This window comes from Fringilla coelebs, assembly GCF_963513975.1.
Source record: "Fringilla coelebs genome assembly, chromosome: 3".
Classification (NCBI taxonomy): domain Eukaryota; kingdom Metazoa; phylum Chordata; class Aves; order Passeriformes; family Fringillidae; genus Fringilla; species Fringilla coelebs.
In genome coordinates, this window is record NC_140030.1 from 59,399,094 (window position 1) to 59,422,533 (window position 23,440).

General features: G+C 37.6%; 1 protein-coding gene across 2 annotated transcripts in view; it reads right to left on the reverse strand.

The window, feature by feature from the left end:
• Positions 1-22,980, reverse strand: part of SYNE1 (spectrin repeat containing nuclear envelope protein 1) — a 278,124-nt gene extending 255,144 nt beyond the window's left edge. For both annotated transcript variants that reach the window (XM_084201522.1, XM_084201521.1), the window contains exon 1: positions 22,852-22,980. In XM_084201522.1, coding sequence (XP_084057648.1) covers positions 22,852-22,915 — 64 coding nt within the window. In that variant the 5' untranslated portion in view covers positions 22,916-22,980. The remainder of the gene's footprint in view (positions 1-22,851) is intronic.
• Positions 22,981-23,440: the final 460 nt, after the last annotated feature.

Consider the following 23,440-nt stretch of genomic DNA (forward strand, 5'->3'; position numbering starts at 1 on the left):
AGGGAGGGGATTGTCCTGCTCTGCTCTGAGCTGGGGAGGGCTCACCTCCAGTGCTGGGGCAGTTTTGGGTGCCACAATTTAAAAAAGACATTGAGCTGTTAGAGAGCGTCCAAAGGAGGGAAACCAAGATGCTGAAGGGCCTTGGGGGAAGCTGCATGGGGAGTGGCTGAGGTCACTTGGTCTGTTCAGCCTGGAGGAGACTGAGGGGAGACCTCACTGCAGTAACAGCTACCTCAGGGGGGAAAAGAAGGAGCAGACACTGATCTCTGTGGTAACCAGTGACAGGACCCAAGGGAATGGCCTGAAGTTGTATCAGGGGAAGTTTAGTTTAGATTTTAGGAAAAGACTCTCAACCCAGAGGATGGCTGAGCACTGGAACAAGCTCCCCAGGGAAGTGGTCACAGCACCAAGCCTGCCTGAATTCAGTAAGTGTTTGAACAATGCTGTCAGGCACATGGTAGGACTCTTGGGGCTGTCCTGTGCCAGGCCAGAAGCTGGACTTCAGTGAGTCCCTTCCAATTCTGGATATTCTATGATTCTGTCAGTGAAATTAGTAAAAAATAGATGTGATAGTGAACATCCTCAAGCTATTTTGATAAAACTGCTAGGTTCTAAAGGCATAAAGTGGATTATTTATGAAAAATCTTCTTCATGCAACTGCTCTCAAGACTTTTTTCATTATCACCCATGTATGTCGCAGATAATGAACACCAGAGAGTAAGAATAAGCATTCTGCAGAGTGCAACGTTCTTCCAAATCTGACTCCTCTTAAGCTGTATCATTTGTTGTTGTATTCCTACTATATCCATACACATCCTGTTGTACACACAATTGGAAATATTTGAGGTCCATTATCTGTTTTCATGTTAATGTATTTCTGGATTTTAAACAACTGATCTCCCTTTGGTTCAGGAAATGTAAGCCACAGAGAAATAACAAAATCTGTGACTTTGGACAATATTTACATCTCAGGAAAAAGTGGCACCTACCAAAAACACATACCATAGATTTAGGTTTTCTTGACCTAGAGAATTAGGAGTAAATTCAAGCGTGTTTTGAATATCTCATCTATTAAAAATAAATACATAAAAGTACAGTTATGTCTATGGATTTACATGGCCATATGAAGTGCACACGCTAATTTTTACTTGAACATGTACAAGAAAGATCATGATGACACCATGAGACTTATGCTTCAAGGAATAAAAGCTTTTCAGAATCATTGTTAGGCTTTCTGTAACAGCAGATCTGCAAAGAAGTGCTCTGCATGAAATGCTAAATCAGAAGTTAATCAGGTAACATCACTTTATTCTTTCCTCCGCCCCATGCAGCGCCATAAAGTGAGGGATATGAAAAGGGATAGGGTAAGGGTAGGGACAGGGAGGGCAGTGTGGATAAGAAGTTCAGGGAGGAAGTGATTAATTCTGTAACTTTGCCTGAGTGCTTTGCTGAAACTTTCCAGAGCGCAGGCACAGCCAGGCATCATTACCGCCTGATTCAAGCTGCCAGATAATCCTGTGTGCAAAAGCCCCAGTCATTTCTAGGACACCAGCCTACTGTAATATGCTCTTTAGAGGCCTTAACACAGCATGTTTAGCTCAGCTGAGTGCCTGGAGAAAACCCCCATTCCCAATTCATATTTATCATTTTAGGATGCTTGTTGGCATTATGTTCTAGCAACAGAGGAATTTGGCTGGTGCCACACGGACACAGACAAAACCCAGAGTGCCAGCTCAGAGGGTTTGCCCCCATCTTTGACACAGGAGCTGAAATCATTTACTGCACGTGCAGAACGATACAGGGCAGCTCCTCAGTGCTCCAGTCAGGTGAAATGGAGCAATGCCAACTTACCCTGACTGAGGTTATTTCCTGTTAGCCATCTCATTGCAGGGGTTCCATGCTGTTGTGCCTTATTGCAAAAGTTTCATACGTCCTTGGTGTTTTCTCGTGGGCAGCTCCTCAGAGCACTGACTCTTTCTTCTTCACAAAGTAGCCAGCTAACTCCAGTTCCTTTCTCAGCCAGCCAACCCTCTCTTTTATAGCACTCTTCTTCTCACTCGTCACAGCTGTGGCCTGTTAAAGTCAGGCCTGTTCCTAACTCCTTAGGGGTATGATTACTTTATATGCTATCTTTATTTTCTTATATTCTAGCCCCCTACAATTTCCATCCTTATGTAAGTCCTTGCATTAGGAAAAGCATAATGCAATCAAATGTTGGAAAAACAGACAGAAAATTAGCAGAGTAGAGACCAAACACAGAAACGGATTGACACTTGTTTACCAGGAGTTGCACAAATAACAGCTTATTTTTTTAAATTACACTAAAGCCCAAGCAATAAACACATAACATAGCATTTTAAATAACCCACAATGTCTACATCATTATAAATACACCCTTCAAAGTAAATTTTAACAAGAGGTTTTGCCAATGTTTGGAAACACATAGAGTTCTTTTTAGATGAAACAGACTCGGGCAAGGGAAAATATACTGTGTTTGCCTTTATATATATTTTTAAATCTAATTCAAAATTTCTAGCTATCTCTTATTCCCCTGGGCCAGAAAATAGCAGAGCTTCACAACTTAAAAATGTGTGAAAAAATTAATTCTGAACAGATTAACTGAGTAACATTAACTGAATATGAAAAATTGTCTATCTGGTGCTAAATCTCAGCCAAGTTGGATTATATCCACAGGTTTTGGGTGTGTGCTCTTACAAAAACCAGCAAAAGAATAAACAGACAATTCCTGTGGCAATTAAAAGTACTTAAGCTTTCACATAGAAACAGGGAATGCAAAATGATGGGGTTTAGTACAGTTTTGGAAGTAAAAGCAAGCAGAATATGAACATGCTGTCACATCCAATCAAGGTCAAAACCAGTCTGCCTTCCTGATGAATCAATAAAATACTGCATGAAGACAATGAGAGGCAGAGGATATTTAAAAACTTCAGTATTTTAATACTAGTGTGGAGTGTATGATGGGACACGGTGTGTACCTTAATTTTTTACTATCAAAGAAGCAAAAGAATCTCAGTCATGTCAAATGGGGCTGATTGTGCTCCTAATTTCCGAAAATGAGGCCACTTTTATTTAGGTACAAAAATATGAGTATCTCTCTAGGGATCCAAGTTAAAAATGTAACCTTTAAAAAATAAATATTGAGGCATATACAACTCAAAAGTGTTGCATCTGGGCTAAGCAACTTTGAAACTACCCCCCATATAAATATATGATTACCAGAGTGGCATGTGTGGCTACAAAATGAACTGTTTGATTACAGTTCCTCTCCATCCCCAACAGCAAATAGCATTTTGGGGAAGAATAATAAAATATGACAGTGTCTCTGCCAGTGCTCCTGGATAATACCCTTCAGCTCACACGCACATGTTCATGCATGTATAGATGAATGCACAATCAATGTAAGTGTGCACATCACATGCCCACATTAATTTGTGGAACATGTAACTATTTTAGTGACCATTTCAGTGCTAGCAATACTTAAGAGTTGGTGTTTCACTACTGGGAAAAAAAATACATATATTAAAAAAAAAAAGAGCACCCTTAATCTCCATTTGAAAACACAGTTTCCTGCACAAAGAATAAAACCAGAACAGATAACTGTGTGTCAGCTTTTGTCAGACTCCACCTCAGCAGTCAGATTCTACCACCAAATGAGAACTGAGAGCCAGGATAAGCCTTGTAAGTCAATGCCTGGCTGTGAGCCTGAATAGAGGGTTTCCCCAAACGCCATCTGAATCATCCCACCAGCTGTTCCTAGATGTTCAATTCGCCACTTGGCTGAAATGATCCTCCTTTTCCTCACTGATTGCTCTTACCAACTGAGATCTGGTCCCTGCACCAACTTACTCTGCCTGAGGTTGTTCCAGTTTGACCTAAATTTTCTTTCCTGTTGGGCATATTTCTTTTCTGATTCCCTGCATGGCTCAGAAATTCACCATCATCTCCTCAGCAACAGGGTATCTCCACATGTCCTTAATTCCCTACCACAAATCTGGGGCCACACTTTTGAATCCTTCTCACTAAGTGCATACACCTTAACTGTATTTCTCAGCTATGTGCTCTGTCACTGCTTTTTCATACAGTAGGAATTTCTCCTAAAACCAATCTTCCTACAGGGCTTCCCTGAGACAGAGTTTCAATTACCATGATTTTAATACAGTTATGTTTGTATATGGTTTGCCTGGTGGAGCTTGTGTTACTGAATCTACAAGTTATAACCACCTTTCATCTATCATTTAATGTAGACATAATCAAATAAGATTTTCAACTGAAACACTTTTTGTCCTGATATAAATCATTCTTTGAATTCACTTATTGATTAATACAAATACCTCCTTGCACTGGTTTCTGGATGTTGATGTAGAATGATGTGCCCTCAACAGTGCTGAAAACATATACGGGTAAATTAAAAACTTAAATATTGCTTTATATGAAAGAATCTTTCTCTTTGCTTTATATGAAAGAATCTTTCTCTTCAAAATGTACTGACAAGAATTTAAAAAAAAAAAATTACAAATGAAAATGGATTTGATAATTTTAAAGATTTGTATTAATTAATAACAGTTTGCTTCCTAGAGGAAATAACCCAGTTTTCAAATTCCCCTGAATAAACCACACAGTGTGTTGACAGTATTATAAAAAAAATCTGGAGACACATATATGACTTGGTAATGAGTCCAAAAAAACCAGAATATTAGAAAAGTGCGACCAAAGAACAGCACTGTACAAGTAGCAATCTACAGACTTGGAACCATAAATTACTGACCTTACCTTTTCCTGATGTTTTGTATGAAAGATTTTTTTCATGGATGGAATTTTTTAAAATGTAAACATGCAGAAACACTACAATTCACGGCTAATTCACTGTACAGAGTGCTGCTTTACAGAGTGAGAGCCCCACCTCCTATTACCGTGTTACCACTTAAAATGAACCTCCTTTTGATATCTTGTAGAATCAGACTTTAAAACTTCTGATATTAAATGACTGTTAAATAATCATCTGTGACTTGATCTGGGTGGTTGGAGCCTTGTATAGGAGTTGTCAAATCACTCCTCCATCCTATCCTCCAGAAAAATTTTCAAGACATCAGAAGTGCTGTCCAAGAGCATCTCCTAAATTCTCATCTGGGCCAGGATTTCAATTTTTAGAACAGCCTCAACAGTTTTTCCTATGAGTTTTCCCTGTGTTCACCATGGCACCCATACACATGGACATGTGGCCAAGAGCATCAGGGAAAGTGCTACCAGATCACAGGCATTAATTTCTACTAAAGTATATTGTATTTAAAAAGGAAAAACAACCCACAAACAACAAACAAACAAAAAAAACCAAACCCAAAACAAACAAACAAAAAAAACCAAAAAGAAACAGTGATATTTATATTTTCACTTTTCTAGGTAAACAGTGGGCTGGATTTTTCCAGATGAACAATGTGCCTTGTTCTTCCTCCCAGCTGGACAACAGACACATGCACTCTGCAGGTAAAGGGAGCATCCTGAACACTAAGCCAATCTTTCTATTTCAGGGCAGATCAGGACCATGGCAGGCTGATTTGGCAGGGTCATGCAGGTCAAGCAGGCACCCTTATAAATAACTGCTGATTAAGCAGAGACTGCTATAAGCAGTCTGGTGAACTCCAGCAAGGAAACTACTGCACTAAAATAAGCTAAACTGAAGCACAAATGAGGTCAGAGGTGGAAAAGGTGACTCTCATTCAAAATGGTGAAGGAAGTGTACGTTCCACATTTTCAGTATTTCCAAAGCTTTCAAGGTGGAAGAAGCAAAGTTCTTTGAAGGAAGTTCTGCAATGTTCTAGGTGCAGTAAAATGAAAAGAACGTATCAGTTCCTCATGGCTACAACTAAGCTTCTCAGAAGACATATTTAACTCAAGTCATTTGGCTGCAGGATGGAATTATTTTTTAATAATTTGTTCTGCACTATCATCCTTATCTTTATTTACATCATCCTAAAATACTAAAGATATTCTTTCTGCTCCTACAGACAATCCATCTATTCACCTATACAAATCCACCTTCCCTTTTGCATTTTCTTCCTGCAGTTCAATGTGTTCTCTAATGGATGTAGAATGCAGCTAATAAAACTAATTTTCTTCAGCAATCTCCTCAACAATATGATTTCCTTAAGTGATACTTTTTTGGTATTTTGCCACTTTTGAATAAAAATATTTTAAAAACCCAAACAAACAAGACTCTCTACAAATTTTTTGAATTGTCAACGGATTCTGCCTTTTAAGATAATCTCTTTTTCATATGGTTTAACTTGCTTTGCTTTGAGACTGCTCTCCTTATCTTAAATGGCTGACTCACACAGTATCAAGCAGTTGAGACTCAGCTTCAAAAACCCTTTTGCAATTACCTTTTCTTAGAGCTCACAAATATGGGGGAATCCATGCCATTTATTCATTCAATAAAATTCTTGAAAGACAATGTCTTCTATATCTTCAAAGTCATCTGATGACTTTACATACAGTTTGCAAATTCTTAGATCAGATTCTTAGAGTGAAAACTCACATCTACAGCTTCTAAATACCGAGCTGATAGCACAAATCATTTAATATGTTTGCAGATCACCTTTGTTAAAGGTGCAAACAGAAACACAAGCCTATATATGCAGACTTTGAAGTTTATTTAAAACTATCCCTTGAAGGTAAATATTGTCCACAGAAATTTAATCAGTCACTAAATCCAGTAGGAAACTGATGTTAGAGCCGTTGCCACTACATACTTAATTCCTCTGTGTTGCAATTTGTCTTTTTTTTTTGCCAGTTGCCCTTCATCTGAAGAGCCTAACATCACCACTAGATGTGGCAGAATTTTTGTATTGCCCTAATAGTATTTTCTGCATTCTTCAGGTTTCAGAGAAAAATTTAATACCGAGAACTTTACAGCAGCTATGAAGCCTAAATAATATCAGGCTAGTATAAAAAAAAATAAAAAATGTATAGCATGCCATAAAAGATTTTTAAAGTACTGTAAGAACTCAGTATTAATTTACCTATTAAATTATCTTGAGGTTTATTTTTTTTCAATGCATATAGAAGATAGGGTTCTCTAACAGGACAGAATTTGATATTATTAAATAGAGGAAAAAATGCACAGTTACACTCGGGTCACAGAAACAGTAATTTATGATCTGCTGTAGAAAGACCACACAACCACACCATAATATCCCAACAATAGGGCTTTTTTTTTATTTTTAAGAAGCCAATATACAGAATAGGTGGTGCTTAGGACAAAGGCAACTAAGTTATTCCATTCTGCAAGTTTTCACCAATACTATATTTGCTCACAGCTTCCCCAGCTCCATCCAGCATTCGCTGTCTTTCGGTTTCATAGGCACTAAAAATAACTGTAATCTGAAGAACAACCTCCTTCCAAGAAAACAAACAACAATCCAAACATAAATTCAACACAAGCGTTATTTCCTTCTGAAGTTTGTTGACGTGATTTCAAGTTCTTCATGAAAACAACATATGGGTGGAGTACCACGGGGGCTGGAAAGGCCAGCTATGACCTCAGCTACAACTCTGGTTAAAGCAGGAGAAGGGTCAGTGCCTTTTCCACAATTAAGTGTTTACGATCTGGGAGGTTCTTAGGCTCTTTGTGGTGTGTTACTGCCCAGTATTTTTGTTTGGATGGGTTTTTCTAATGATATGCACATTACCATATGAGAGATGCAGGGTTAATATAGAAATGTGTTCATCCTGTTTATTTATCAGTCCTAATTATTAATAACTACTAATCATAGTAATTACAGAAAACCATGGAAATCTTCAGTAACAGGTATTTAGCATCTGCCTTTATCTCTTGTATTTGATATGCTTATTACCAGGTCTAGAACATCTTTACTCCACAAATGTAAGAAAAGGTGGTTTGCCTTCCAAGCAGGGATGTTTTAAAGATAAATACCTTAAAAATTTGGAGAAACTTAAATAAAGTGGTGATGGGGATCATACGACTGCAATAAACTACTGTGAATCTGGTATGAATAGGTTTCAGTTTCTTGCTAGCAGAGCTCTACTTCCCAAAAAGAAATAAAAGATGTTTTCAATTGGTTTTAATAGTTACTTTAATCATATCACAGCGCTTCTACATTTGTTGTGTTCAGGCTTTGCCAATTAGATGACAATGACCTATGTATGTAGTCCATTAAGGACTATTCTTTTATGTTTGGGATGTAGTAAGCATTTGTGGTTTAGTCAGCAATTTGATCAACTGGACCTGAAATATCTATATCTATTGCTTTACTATGTTTGTATTTGTGTTTATACATGTAGATTTACACATTATCTCCAAGCTTGCACTGCTAAAGAGATTAGCAGTGCAAAGATCTGCAAGTGGCCACCAGGAGCCCAAGACATGTTGAAGTATCCAAGGGCATAGTGTTCATATTGACAAGAATCATATCATATGCAAATTTCAATATTCAGGATGCTCTGAGCCCTGATTAGCACATGCAAAGACATCTTTTTCTGATTCCCATCCATACAAACTCCTTCCAGCATGCAGCTCCTAAACAGTGAGCTCCAAAATATGAAGTCATACTTTAAAATCCTTTCTCCTCCAGTATGGTTTCTTTATATGTTGAGTCTAGTAAGTCTCATGTTCAGAGGTGCTGCCTTTGAAGAGAGAAGCTACAGTTACTTCTGCAAGCTTACTTTACTGGTTAGGCAATCTTGACTTGCAAAATGCAAACTGCTTATCTGAGGAGGTAAGAGGAACTTATTCATTTGGACAACTTCCTTTTTTACATCCTCATGTGTTCCCTCTTCCACATACACATGCACACACAGTTCAATGTAAAATTAATCAATGTGAGAATATTTGCAACTGGAGAAGAGATTCCCTGTGCCCGTTTTTACTCCCCTTCTCACTATTACAAGGTCACATAAGACACAGCATCAATCAAGACTGGATTCTTAAATTGTGTAGGTGATCAGCACAGAATCTCCTGGCTTCACAATCATGATTTCTTTTGGTTTAGGTCAGAGTCTTATCTGGTGCACCTTGTGCTAGGTTCTCCAGAAGTGTCTGTCTCGGTCTGCCCAGCTCTTCCTCAAGGGCAGCACATCGGCTTCAAGGTCTGAGTGTTTTCTTTAGAGCAAGAAAGAGGCTTATGCTAAAGTCTGTATCTTCAGCCTGTATTTGAGTCTCAGATACAGAAAGAAGTACAGCTGTATCCCTTCTCCTAATCTGGATGGTAAATGGGTGAAGAAAAGGGAAACTAGAGAAATTAGATTATTAGATTATACATTATATCACTACCCAACAACTTAATCTGATTTTGTCTTTACTGGTTACAGTCAGTCCTCACTGTGACTACAGAAACCTTGTGAACTTAAAAATGTTAAGCTTAGGATATCTTTGCCAAAGGGACTTTTTAGCACTAGGTTTAGCTCAGTCTTATTCTGAAGGGTTTTTTTTTTCCTTTGGTTTTGCTTTTTCCTGTATGGGGAAGGAGACAATTTTCCCTGCAAATAAAGCAGAGTTTTAAAAGGGTAAATCTGCCAAAGCAGCTTCTGTCCAGCATTGCTGGCAATCAGCCACCAATTCTGTCCAGTCACAGATCAAAAAAAAAAAAAAAATCTGGAGAACAGATGATCAGCATCCTGTAGCACAGATTTGAGACAGAGTGAAAGAGGTCATTTAAATGAGCATATGGTTTAAGAGACAAGCTATTGAGTTGTATCTTTATTTCTCAGCATCTCAAGTTGAGTATTTGTATGCAAGAATATAAATCTATGCCTATAAATTTCAAGGATAATATCTATCCATAAATCTGAACCAATAGCCAGTGCACATTCTTAATTATATGTAAATCAGCTACAAACAAGCTTTTAATTCTTTCTGGTTCTGCAGCAAAACCACAAAAAATGTCAAAATACAAATAACACTAAAATAAATTGTTCTCATCTAAGACAGTTATTACAAAAACATGTAATTAAACTGGAAGGGTTTAGAGTGTAAAGGAATTCAAGCAACAGATTTTAGTAAAAGGGGCCAGAGAACCAGAAGGTAACAACTGACTTGTAAGAAACTACTCTAATTACAAGTGCTCAAGGCTTTAAATTATTTGGAAATGGAAGTAATCACCTACAAAATGAGATCCATTTATCAGGAAGAGAGAAGAAACAGAGGTAATTCTTTATAACAGACTAAGGACAGCGCTTGCTGTTGCCAGGGCAAGTGTCAGAAAATGCTGCAGGACCAGGGAAGCACAGCTGAGCATCCACCTGTCATCTAGTAATTAGCAAACAGCCAAATCCTGACAGGGAGCAAGCAAGGTGGTATAGACATTTTGATTGTACCCTGAACTAAAATTACTTATTCAGAAGAAAGACATCTCTTTTTTGCATGTAAGGATTTTGAAACGTGCTCTTTGATGTCAGTGAGACTGAAAACAGTTCACAAACAATAACACAGTTGAAACTCTTGCCATGCTAATTTTTATGCCCAGAGATGTAAAGAAACTTCTCTCTTTTTTGTTTTCAAGGGAATGTTATTACTCTTCTCAATATCCAATCTTCTTTCTTCAGTTTTTTTTTTACATTTCTACCTATCAGAAGCCTGTATGTGTTCCTTTCACTTTCATTTCCCTTTCTTTCACTTCTATGTAAATTGCTATGTGTTAGCTCCTTCTGTTCCCTTGAAAATACATTATTCAAAGCCTTCCAACTTTTAATTCCAAATTTATCTTTCTCGTAGATGTAAGGAAAGCATTACAAGATGTGTGTGTGTGAGTGTGTGTTCTGATTTCTCTGCTTTACAACTTCCTTCGGCAAAAAGAAGTAGCCAAGTGTTGAGAATTTTGATCTATCAACTCCAATCTTTTCCTTCCTTACAAAGAAAATTCAGTGTAAATTTTCATGTAAGTCTTTACACACACACACACACACACACATATATAAAATACATAATGTTTGCATTTCCTGTGACATAACTATAATTCAGCTTGATAGTTTTAAACTTAATCCAAAGCCTGGGAGAATAACCCGAACACCTTAACTACTGTCACTAATGTTATGTTAATAATTGATGTCACTGAACATAGATTCCAGGTTTGGCCTCATTTAAAATACATCTCTGCTGGAAATTAGCATTCCAGTTGGAGAACCCTCATTGTATTGTCATACTTTAAATAGCTGCATATTTGCAGCCCTGAGGTTTGGCATTTTAACTGTGGCAAGAGTAATTTCTTTTAAAGTACTGCAGCCTGTAAACCTTTGAAGTTTGGTTACTAGCATATAATAATGTAGAATACATATAATAATAATAATACATATAATAATGTAGAAAATGTGGAGAAAATACACTGGTGAAACTTAGTGTGACTTTTTAAACATGCTGCTGAAGATATAAGTCACAGATGTTAAGCCAAATTTTAAGGTATCCTATTCTTAATAATACTACTTCAGCCCTTCAACAGGAACAACCAGCTATTAATAATAAAAATAACTACTTGTAACCACCAGTGAGTATATGTGGAGCTGATTTCTGTCAGTACATAGATGTGCACCTGATTTGTAGAAACATGCTGGAACTGAAGCAGTTCAGTAGTTTTAGGAATTGATTTATTCTTCCTGACTGCAGTAAAGGCCATGTTGCATCCTACACTTTCATAGGAGTTGGTGAGAATGAGACCTGTTTCACTCCAACCCAGACAGTGGCACTATCTTTACTTCCCTCACAGGTTGAAACGTGATACTTCACTACATATTTGGCATACCAGTTTCTAAAGCCAACCAAAAACCAAACCAAAACAAACACCCCCCCCAAAAAAACAGCAAAAAACCCCCACCTTGATTAGTTAAGAATTAGCGCAATGGCATACCATTATTTCATCTCATTCATAAACGGATGTATTGGATGTATTCTCCTATTCAAAACTGATGACGTCTTACTGAAAAATACTAAGTGTAATTTTTTTGCGCAGACATAAGTGTGCCCAGGGAATACAGGATTTAGATGTGCTCAAGAACTCAAATACATACACAGAGACACAGTAAGTCTGAACTATTAGTCTCCAGGAAACCAGATGTAAACACAACCATTAACTAACTGTTCATGATTCCTCTCATTTGTTCAAATCGCTTCTGGCAGCTGATCACACCTCCAGCTCTCTTACTATCCACACAAATGAAAAGGCAGGCTCAGGATTGTGAAAGAAAAAAAATTATGCAATAAGGCTTTGTATATGCTCACCAAAGTGACCAAACAAAAGGCCATTCTGAAAAGCAAGACCAAGAAAGCAGATTATACAACTTAACTCCTTTCCACGATACAGTGCAATGCAGAACAAGCAGATTTTCTGCTCCTGAGAAAGTCAGCCAGAAGAAAAAAAAAAAATCAAAATGAGTTCCTGTCTCTTAGGGAAGCAGAAAGTAAAATCTTCACAGCAAGATTTAATGCTTTCTATTCAAGAAAGACTTCATTCATTTGAATGAAAAAGCAGCAATCAATACAAAGCTTTCAATACAGGTATAGTCTTTTAGTAGGAGGAATTAGATTTTTAGAAATGTATACAAGGTGGTCACATGGCGTAACTTTTACTTAATGGACTAAAGAACAAAATCAGTAGTTAGATACTAACTACTTCCAAGATAGCCCAATGACTTTATTTTACAACTGCTGATAAACAAGAATTTAGATTTAGAAATATTAACTATTTTAGGGTATTAAATAAATTTGCGAATAATAAATTTGTAATTTCTTAATACTAATTAGAATTTCAATACAACCTCACGGAAGACTTTTTAATTTACTTAATTTGTTTGTCCATGGATTGTAAAGAACTCAGGTCTTGGAAGTTGAAGTAAGGCACCTAAGGAGGTATTAAAAAAATACACATCATGCCTTTTTATGGCAATATCTATTTCCAGGTGCCTAAATGCCTTTTCAAATCTTATTCTTCTTGCAATACACAATTGCAGTAATGCAAAACAGCCAGAAATCCTGGTTAATTAGACTTATGTCCTGTCTAATAAGTCTCAAATCAGAATGTTTTATTACTGCAATTCATACCTGCTAATAAACATTTATGCCTGGAGAGCTCTGATAACACAGTGGCTTGGTCACTTTTTTTTACACTGATTTGTGATTGATCACTGCATAGTCCCACCTTTGTCTATCCTGTCCACAAATTTGAGTTTTGGTTGATTTAAGAATCATCTCACCACCACAGTCTGAACTTCTGTGCCAATACACTCCAATGGGGGAATGCCAGCTGGGCTTCAGATCTGACTGAAGGGCCCATTCCCAACACTTCTCTCCTCATCTGGATGGCAGCTCAAGCTTTGTGACTTCCACTGAAAGGGGCTTCTCGTCCTCACTGTACCAAGGCACATCAGGTTCACCTGTGAGTGAATGGACTGGGAATGCCCAGGCTGCAAAACGGCGCTCAGCTCCCAGCAGAGAATGACTGGCTCTAACTGCTGTAACAGGTGATGCTGACTCTTGGTTCTCTCCTGAAAAATTACATGATGTTTCTGCATTACCCAGTGGATGTTTCTGGAGTCAAGTAAAAGAGAAAATTCATCTGTATTATTTGTCTTGTATAAGCCAGGAGCAGTTTGCAGCCTCAGAACTGGGAATGGCTGCCCCAAATGGACTTAGAAAAGCTTAGAGATGTCTTGGCAAATGAGACAAAAAAAATAGAAACCCTAGCCAAAACAAACAGAATAAAGAGATAGGTCTTTACACAGGCTCAACTGTAATAATTTACTTGAATTTCCTTGGGAGAATGAACCACAGTCCAAAAATGATTTTACTACAAATTACCATAAATTCTCATAAACAGAAAAGTATGAGAACTACGAGCTCCATTCCCAAGTAGGATTTTTTTTTTCCCTAATATATAAGTCACTGTTCGGAAGTAAATATTCTCCTTTGCTACACTGGTTTGGCCACAAAGCATCTTGAATACTGTGCTCGTGCATGTTGAGTTGGGGATTTTTTTCCCCTCCAAGACCGGAAAGCTAACAGTAATACTCTTCATGTACAATTGCTGTTCTAGCTCATTCCGTCCACCTTATGGAAAGATTTTTTTTCCTCTGTTTTAATGAGCTTAAGATAAAGTCTTTAGAGAACAGCTGCTGCATTGACAAGGTCTGTGGCTTTCTCGCAATAGCACCTTAAGTAAAGACTTAGAGGAAGTCCACACTGCACAGTGAGGACACTGTGCCCACCCAGGCACACCCATGGTGACTCCCAAGCAAGCTGGGGGAGGTAGAACAGGCTAAGCAGTTATGGCAAGACACATGAGCTGGTCTCTAATAGTGAGGTACAGAGAGCAAGGGAGCATTTTACTACATTTGTACAGGCCTTTGGCATCTCTGTAAGGGGATGATGAATTTTTCCAGAATTATACTGGCATAGCTTGGTGATTTGGATAAACTAAATCTTAACTCTCGTTTAGTAGCAATGGCTATGTGGGTAAAAGGTGGAATTAAATATTCTAGATGTATCTCTTATCTGGGTGAATACAAGAGTCTTCAGCTTAGAGATTTACAGGTTTTGCAGGGTTGTGCCACAAGCCTAACAGTGTTACAACGAGATTACATACATTCTCCATAGTCACTTAAACCAATGTACATCAGGGAGGGCATAATCCTCTTAAAAGCATAAAAGACTATGTAACAAATACTGAAAAGTGATTACATAAAATCTAGTGAAATTACAGTAAAAGAATCCTCACAAATATCATCTCATAATATATTAATGTTTATGTTCCAAGTAATGAAGCTCCAAAAGATATTTCACAGCAATCTCTGTTAACAGCAATGACTCCTCAGCAGGGAAAGACAAAAGGCAGATAAACAGAGAGAGAGGGAGAGAAGGTTAAGGTACAAGCTCTTGGCCCCCAGGCCAAGCTGTGCAGGGGCTGAGCTGGAGTCCAAGAACTGTCCTCACTGTGCAGTAACTCAACATTTCTCCTCCTTACCTGGAGGCTTCTTACCCTGAAATATCAACTGCTTTTCTACAACTTGCCTAACTGTTCTGATACTGAATTAATGAGAACTTAAAATAATCAGGATCTCTTTCAAAGTACAGGATGCAGGCATCCTGTAACATTTTAAATGTTAATCCCAGTTTCTTTACATCCCTTGTGCATTATACATGGAGTTAAAAGTCTATAAAAAATTAGAATAATAAAACTTACACCCCAAAATACTAGCAATCAAAATTTGAGTTTTAAATATAGCTGTGCAATTAGCAATCAGTTATAACTACTTGTAAAATGTAATAATATCTTTCAAACTTCTCCTTTTAGATTATCATGAAGACATCAATTCCAAAGAGCTAGAAAGGGGGGTTTTGGTGGGTTTTCTTTGTTTCTTTCTTGGCTACTGGATTCTTAATAAGTCATTGACACTTCCCTCATAAAGCTCCTTCTCATATTGGATGAAAGACAGAACAAATAGCCTGTTTTCTTGCACCCAGTAATAGACGATTCCCCTGGATACATACAACTGCCAACTAAAAACCTCAGTGTGAGTCTAAAATTAGAACTCAGTGATATGAGTCACAAGGAGAAGCTTTGTGATAGAAATGAGGATATTTTAAAGCAAGTGCAGTCTAAAGTGCAAAATAAAAATGGCATTCTATAAAAAAGTCTGTGGAATAAATTACTAGTAACTGTTACGTGTTAATTTTCATCTATGGGGTTTTTCTACCTGCAAGTATATTCTTTAAAGTATATTATCATCCTGGTAAAGAAAGATGGTGAAGCTTTTAATTTCTACAAATGGGGAAAACATGACTACAGCAAAATTGATAATTAAAAAAAAGGAGAACTTTCTCATTGAAATATTTTGCCTTTATGTTACAGAAGTCTCCACATCAGTGTCAAAGCATGATCAGCAGTAGTTCATCTACAAAACTACTTTAATCCCTATTAATTAGTAACAAGAGGCATTTTTCAGTTCTTCTAGTATGAAAAAACAACAAATGTGGCATTCCAAAAGGGAGCCATTATCATCACCATTATTTATGATGATGACACTAAGCTATGTTCAAATTTAATAACATACCAAAATATATTGTAGGAAGGTATTACAGCACAGGTCTGAGGAAATAAAGTTTAATTTTTCAAGCCTGCAGTGTATATAATAGAAATAGGAAATCACAAACCAGAAAACTGTTAAGTTGTCTAACCTGCATAAAAATATGTCATCAAAATATTTTGAATCTATTCTGCTTCTTGATACCCCCAACCCAAAGCTATTACTAAAATAACTGTCTAGCAGCCTGTCAGAATAGAGGGGGCACTCTAAAAAATAAACACTGCAATATTTTCCCTCTCAAAATCTCTATCTTCACTAAACCATCAAAACTGACACATAATTGTCCCTATTTAGACTTCCTGAAATATCTCTTTTCACACCAGTAGCAAATATGGCAGATGTTATTTTGAGACATAATCTTAACTGAAAACAGTTTTTGAGCCTCAGATAACACTTTATCAAAACCAAAATTAAACAGCTGCAGTGTGGATGCCTACATACAAACTTGTCAAATCATAGTGAGCAGCACAGAGCTGCTGAAGACAGTTCATGTAAAACACAACTTGGCTGACATGTTTTGGATATCCACTATATTTAAGACAGAATTTTAACCACTATCTATAAAACTGTCTAAGGAAGATTTTCCTCTTGCATTTTGCCTCCTACATTTTGTGCAACGAATCTTGTCAGTGTTTTAATAGTAGCATAGGAGAAGAATTTCAAATTTTGAATTGTGTTTCTTCACATCCAAATGAAAGCAATCTCAGTGTGAGACACCACCACATCAGCCATTTTCCACCCTAAATATATACTTTATCCCAGATGAAAATTGGAAAAATATGTTGTTTTTTCCTTAGTGCAATGTATTAAGGAAAAAAAAAATATATGCAATTTATATCACCTGTGTGATTATTAGTGCTTTGTATCCTGGTTGACTAACCAAGTGGAAAGAGGAGAACAGATTATTTTAACAACCTGGGGAAACTGTACTGTGATAATTAAAAGTGAAAACAAGAAAAAAAATGTAAATAGGAATATGTTGATTTACATTGTTAGTTTTGTGGTCAAAGCAGTAGAAGAAATGTAAGGAAAGAGATGGCAACATCAACTTTAAATAAATTTCTAAAAATTTACTTTAAATCACGAACTTGAAATTTAGTAATGATGAAAAATCATCTAAAAATAAGAGTGCAGGACCATGCCTCACTAAAATACATTCTGCATTTCACATACTGCCCCAGGACTGTGTTCTCATTGAAGAGAACACAAAGTGAAAGCTAACTGCAGTTAAAAAAAAAAAAGGCAGCATATGGTTTTTTCCACTGAGCTACTTCTTGTACCATATGTCAAAACAGTCTAACTATATGACAAAATATTCTAATATAACATGATACCTAAATTCAGTTCATACCTCAGTCATTTGTACTACTCGTGAAATGTTTTGATCATATCCTTTCCCCCCTGTTTTTGCAATACCTACAGATAGTTCAGAACTTCTCTTTACCAGCAATACATCAGATTATTACCATCACATACCTGGGTCAGAAAAAAAACCCAAGTGGATTCTCACTGAACTTGTTTGCCTATGCATAAACCAGAATTAAATACTTCTGAAAATAATGATAGTATCAAATATTAACTACTATGTTACTTGAATAACTCCAGGTGCAGACTATCCTTTTACATTTTTTTGTTGTAGTAGATGAAAACAGTGGTTTTACCCTTTAATGATCTTTTTTTCAGCTATGATGGTAGGGTTGTTTTTCAGCTGTCCTAACCTTCACACCAAAACTCTGTATTTCAGGATTTTGCTCTGAAATAGCATTAACTTAAATTTTCTCACACTGAAAAAATAGTAAAAAAGAGACTGAAATCCTGCTTGATTTTCTCTTGTTAAGTAACATGTGGGCTGCAATGTTATTCAGATTCCCAATTCACCATTTAGATTTACTTGACCTTCAGATCATAGAGTTCATACCAGTGAATAGAGTCAAAAGTGTTTATTTTCCCTGAACACATTGCCAGGGAGTAGTGGATTGCCTTTGATACAAGATTTTCTCACCCGACAGACTAATAATTTACATTTTCTGTAATTCAAGAAAAATCCAAAAAAGATGCAGGAAGCAAACTGGGACATTCTAGATAGTGAAAGACTGCAAGGAAAAAGCATCAGCATGACTCCATGGAACCAGTACACACAAGGAAACTGGATAGAAGGAAACCTTGACCAGAGCAATGTTTGCAATGTGGGGATAAAGCTCAGTTGTGCGAAGATGTGCTGCACTCCCTTCCAGATCAAGAGCTCCTTTTCAGTTTTGCTGACGTTTACAAACGTGATCTTGCACTTTGGTTTTGCCGACAATAAAATGGTAAACAGCACTGAAGGAGAGACACTGCCTTTTCCCCAGGAGCTCACTTGGCCTCTACAAACAATTCTCAGCTGGTTCAGGTCTAAGGTAAGAAGAAGAAGACTGGTGAAAACGAAGTTTGGAATGCGCAGGCAGTGAAGCAAGGTACGTGTTAAATCACCCCAGCTTAATGTTAAACTGTGGCTCTTGGCACTGTTGACTGGGAGAGAAAAACAGAGGAAAACACCAACAAAGGTACACATTAACAAAGAGAGAAAAAACCCATACTGTTTAGTTAATGGCTGCTGGTACAGAAAAGAAATGCTGGACTGTAAAAAAGGAAGAAAAAGAAGAGGCAAGCTTAAGGCGAAGAGGATGGGGGAAAGAAAGGAAGGACAAAGCAGAAGAAAAACAAACCCACAACATTCTGTGAACAGTGCTAATGTAAGGAAGGCATAAAATTAAAGAAGAGGATAGCATTTGTATGTAATTTTACATAAAAAAGGACTGGACTTGAAGCTAATTTGACCTGCCTGTATTGAAGCTTCTCTGGAGTGTATGAGTGGCACTAGAATGATGCCTCCTTTCTCCAGCATGGTTAGTCTTCATGCATGATCATGTTGCTTGCTTTCCCACCTTAGTTTTTCCTACATCATGAAGTGTCTCTAAGTGACTTTACAAAACCCCAAAATACCCACAGACTAAAGTGAGTTTAAGAGCCTTATAAGAACAGTGCAATCCAGAAGAAATGAAGACTGAAAAGATTTTTTTACGCTTCTCTATCATTTGTACAGGGTTTTTTAAGACAACAAAATTATTGTCTTGCAACATTATATTGTTTAAATTGTTGTACTTTGTACACTCTAGAACTGGTTTTACTGCATGGAGTTAAAATGGGGAATAGTCTCAAAAATACCAGTAATACGACAGCAACCTTATTTGGGTGGCATATATGTTTAGACTCTAATGCAGATGGAATTTTTGGTGATCCATTACAGAAAAAGGAAAAAGTGTTTGACTAAATGGACCACCCAATAATGAACACAATGACACTCACAAAAGTCTTCATTCAGCACAGACTACTAAATGAGAAATTGGAAGGAAAAAAACCAAAGAGGGACGAAAAAGTGGGAATTAGAAAAGCCTGCAGTAATAACATGCTACAGTGACTGTTCAACATCACTGTGCAAGCCAGTAAGAACAAGTCAGCATAACAAAACAACAAGGTCCTGAGGAATGGGATAAATGAGACATTTCTTTTTTTCTTTTTTTTTTTCCCTCAAGACAGCATTAGCATGACTGCAGTTTGCCTGTAACAGTGTGGACTAACAGAAAATATTTCATTTCATCATGGCAGAGATTGCAAATTCATAAGAGATTTACCAGCCTGTCCTCCAGCACTCTTTGATTTTATATTTGTAGCTATCAAAGATGCTTTAAGAATATTTAGTGTACAGTTATTATGCCAATGAACTTGCACTTCCTGTAGGCTAAGGAGCAGTGCTTTTGTGCCAGCTGGCTTTAATTCCCAGAGTAATCCAAAACCCAGTCCCAGGAATGTAACTCTTATTGATGGTGTACACCGGTCCTTCCCAGGTTTTATTGGTGCTTTTATGATATGAACAACTAGGAAGCATAAGGTACTGTACAAAACCTACAACTAGCAAGTCTGTCTTGGCTGTTTGTCCCAGGTGAATTTCTGAGACAGTGATACACAATGCTATTCAAAAACTCTCCATATGTACAGAGTGTATTACAAGTATCATAATTACCAAAGGGAAGTGACTGGAAATATTTATATTTAAAAACCCAAATAAACAAATAAAAAACCCCAAACAACACAGAATCAACTTTGTTTCTCTCTGACAGATTTCAGGAGAGGATATATAGTTGTGTTCACTAAAAGTGTGTACAGCAGATATTTCAGAACTGCTGTTGAGAACCCCAGTGAAGAGTGGCATTTTTCTGGTATTTCCTACGCTCTCCCACCACAAGCACTCACTGGAAACCCGTGAGGCAAATTTGAGAACAATGTGGAGGAGGGAGCACAGCTTGCTCTACCTCTCAATGCTGATGAATTTCCAGCACTGACATCTTGCAGCACTGTCTAAAGAGTATCACACAAGAACTCTCCTGCCTCAGCTTACAGCCAGGTACAAAAACAGGTGTTGTAAAGCACAACTGCTGCTCTGCACTGGCTGAGGATCCCCCAAAGCAGTGCCATGCCTGTTACACCTGGAATGCTGTCAGTTCCACTCTCACCTTGAGCTGTGCACCCGGCCCTGCACTGACTCTGGGCTGCCACACAAACACACCAAGAAATATCTCTGTGCTCCTATGCCCATCTACTCCAATTTCAGCTGACTGTAATTTCTGAAAGGTGGAGCAACCTCAATACACAAGGGCTTAGGAAGTCGCAGTGCAGACTGCCTGCTCATCCATAATGCAGAACTACAGACTAAAAAAAGATTTAGGCTCCAAGCACTCTAGCTTTGGCACAGGTGATTTATTGAAATAGTGCATCTGCAGCAAAACTCAGATCCCATCAATACCAAGCTGAGCTGATTTCATCGGCTATTTGAGAAGCAAATAATCCAGTTACAGGTACAACTTGAAATTAACACACAATGCCAAATTTCAATTTAGTTCATATGTTTTCTTTACAATGTCTTCACTTCAGAATTCATGTAACTGTTTTTTCTTAATTTCCAAAAATAAAGTAATATAAAAACATTATAGAAGACTGAACTATGTATCAGATTTCAGCAGAGCCAAATATATAAAAATGAAAAAAAAGTGTAAAAAAACCCAAAATGCAAATTAACAGAACAGCCATTTTGTCAGCAAAAGCTTTACAGATGTTCAGAAAATTAGCACCTAACAGTCCGATAATTAATGGCCCCCATGCTCTGTAAATACCCTCTGTAGCATCCTCCTTATACATTGCTTCAGAGTACCAGCCTGGATAATCCTCCCTGAACACAGCTCAGCTCCCTGATGCTTTCCTTTGCAATATGTCTCCATAACCTTTGAGCACATTTCTCTCGTGCATTTCTTCATATTCCTCAGAAGGTCTCACAGTTTCATAATTATTTCATTTCTTGCTACAAGTCTCTCAGTATTTTTTTTCTGGAATACCTACTAAGAACATGAGTTCATATAAATGTATAGTACCCTGTGGTATATACACATTGTGTCCTAACACCCCTGCCTGCTCTGTGGGCAAGGCTGCCTCACTGTGCCCTTGCAGTCTCATTCAAACCTACCTGGAGTGTCTTAGTCTAATGCTTAAACCATAAATTCTCTGAGCATGAAATATTTCCTCACTCTATGTTTTTTGGCACTTTGAACAGCCATTGTCCAACATCGTGGCTTAAGAATTAGGAGACATAAAAACAGAATGGGAACATATAAATGTACAAAAGGCTGAAGAAAATCCAGCAGAACCATGTTGGAATTGATGAAGTGCTGTAGCAGATCTAAATAGAACAGACTCTTCCATTTATCTACTCAGGCTACAGGGAAGTCATTGGTACTAGTAGTAGCTGGGAAGCTAAGTTTGGATCTCCTGAACTGAAAAAACAATAAATGGAAGGAAAACCCAGGAGGAGATTAGACTTCCAGATTCAGAGGATGCAAAAGGGGGTATCAAAGGTTCTGTGCATGCAAGCTTTTGTTGAAGTCAGCGGAAACTAGTCTGTAGAGGAAAGAAGGCCAGGGATTTATGATCAAGTTTAAAACTTAATAGGAGTGAAATCTACAGCAGCACTGACAATTTGTTTTTAGTCAGTATCATTATTTGAATAAAAAAATCCAAATGCAAGCTTTTAGCAGCAGCAGTTAGATATATAACTTCTAAGAAAACACAATGAATTTATTTAGTAATGCTATATTACAGTAACATAAAACCATAATGAATACTCAAAGAATATTGCAAAGACATTCTGTGATGTGATATGTTGTCTAAAAGGTCATCAACTTGAGGACTAATAATAAGCTCACTGAGCTATGAACTCTTCAATGCTTAACAGTATAATAAATCACAGTTCTCACTGCTAAACTAATAAGTATTAGTTTATCAGTATAAAATATCTACCAGATTACTTTGTAGGTGGGAAAAGGATGAATATCATTTCTACTCTCTTTTCTATGAGAAAACTGATACACACATCAGATAACCTGGGAGAAACAGAACCAAAGTCTCATAAGCTTCAATTCAGTGTACTGTCCCATGGAGCCATGCTCATGTCAACTGCTTTGAAGCACCCCTGCTTATGCTATGCCAAAGGGGACATGTCATCACAGCCCTTTGGATATACTAGAAGCACGTCCCACTAGATAAGTTTAGAAAAGTTACTAAACTTCAGAGATACTGTTCTGAGTGTTCAGTGTAGTAGAAAACAGGAACTTCCATTTACAAGGGCGGGGCAGAGAGCACCAGCCCAAGTCAGTCCCTTACCTTGAAGCCGCTGCATGACATTGGCAATGTCTCTAGATCTCGCCACCAGTCGGGACGAAGCCATGATCTCTTTGCAGCGAGTCCACTTCCCCTGACAGAATTCTCCCTCCAAGCTGTGGAGCTCAGTGAGACGAGGATCCTGGACAGTTTCCTTTTAGCGCTCAACCCTCAGCCGTGGCAGAGCATCCCTGGGCCAGTCAGACACCTCCAGTCCAACACTGGCCCCCATAGGGCCGGGGCAAGGCTATGGTAAACAACCTCAGCACCTAAGAAAGAAAGTACCAAAGTTTAGAGGAAACTTTTACCAGCTCTGAAAAACTAAGGAGCCTGAGTTTTAATAGCTATCTTAAAAGGGAAAGTGTGATGGTGCTTACAGGGGTCCCAGGATGAGGGAAGAGATGAGAATCTTGACTCCATGTTTCAGAAGGCTTGATTTATTGTTTTATAATATATATTATATTATATTGAAAACTATACTAAAAGAGTAGAAGAAAGGATTTCATCAGAAGGCTGGCTAAGAATGGAAAAGGAATGAATAACAAAGGTTTGTCTCTGACCGAGACAATCTGGACAGCTGGACTGTGATTGG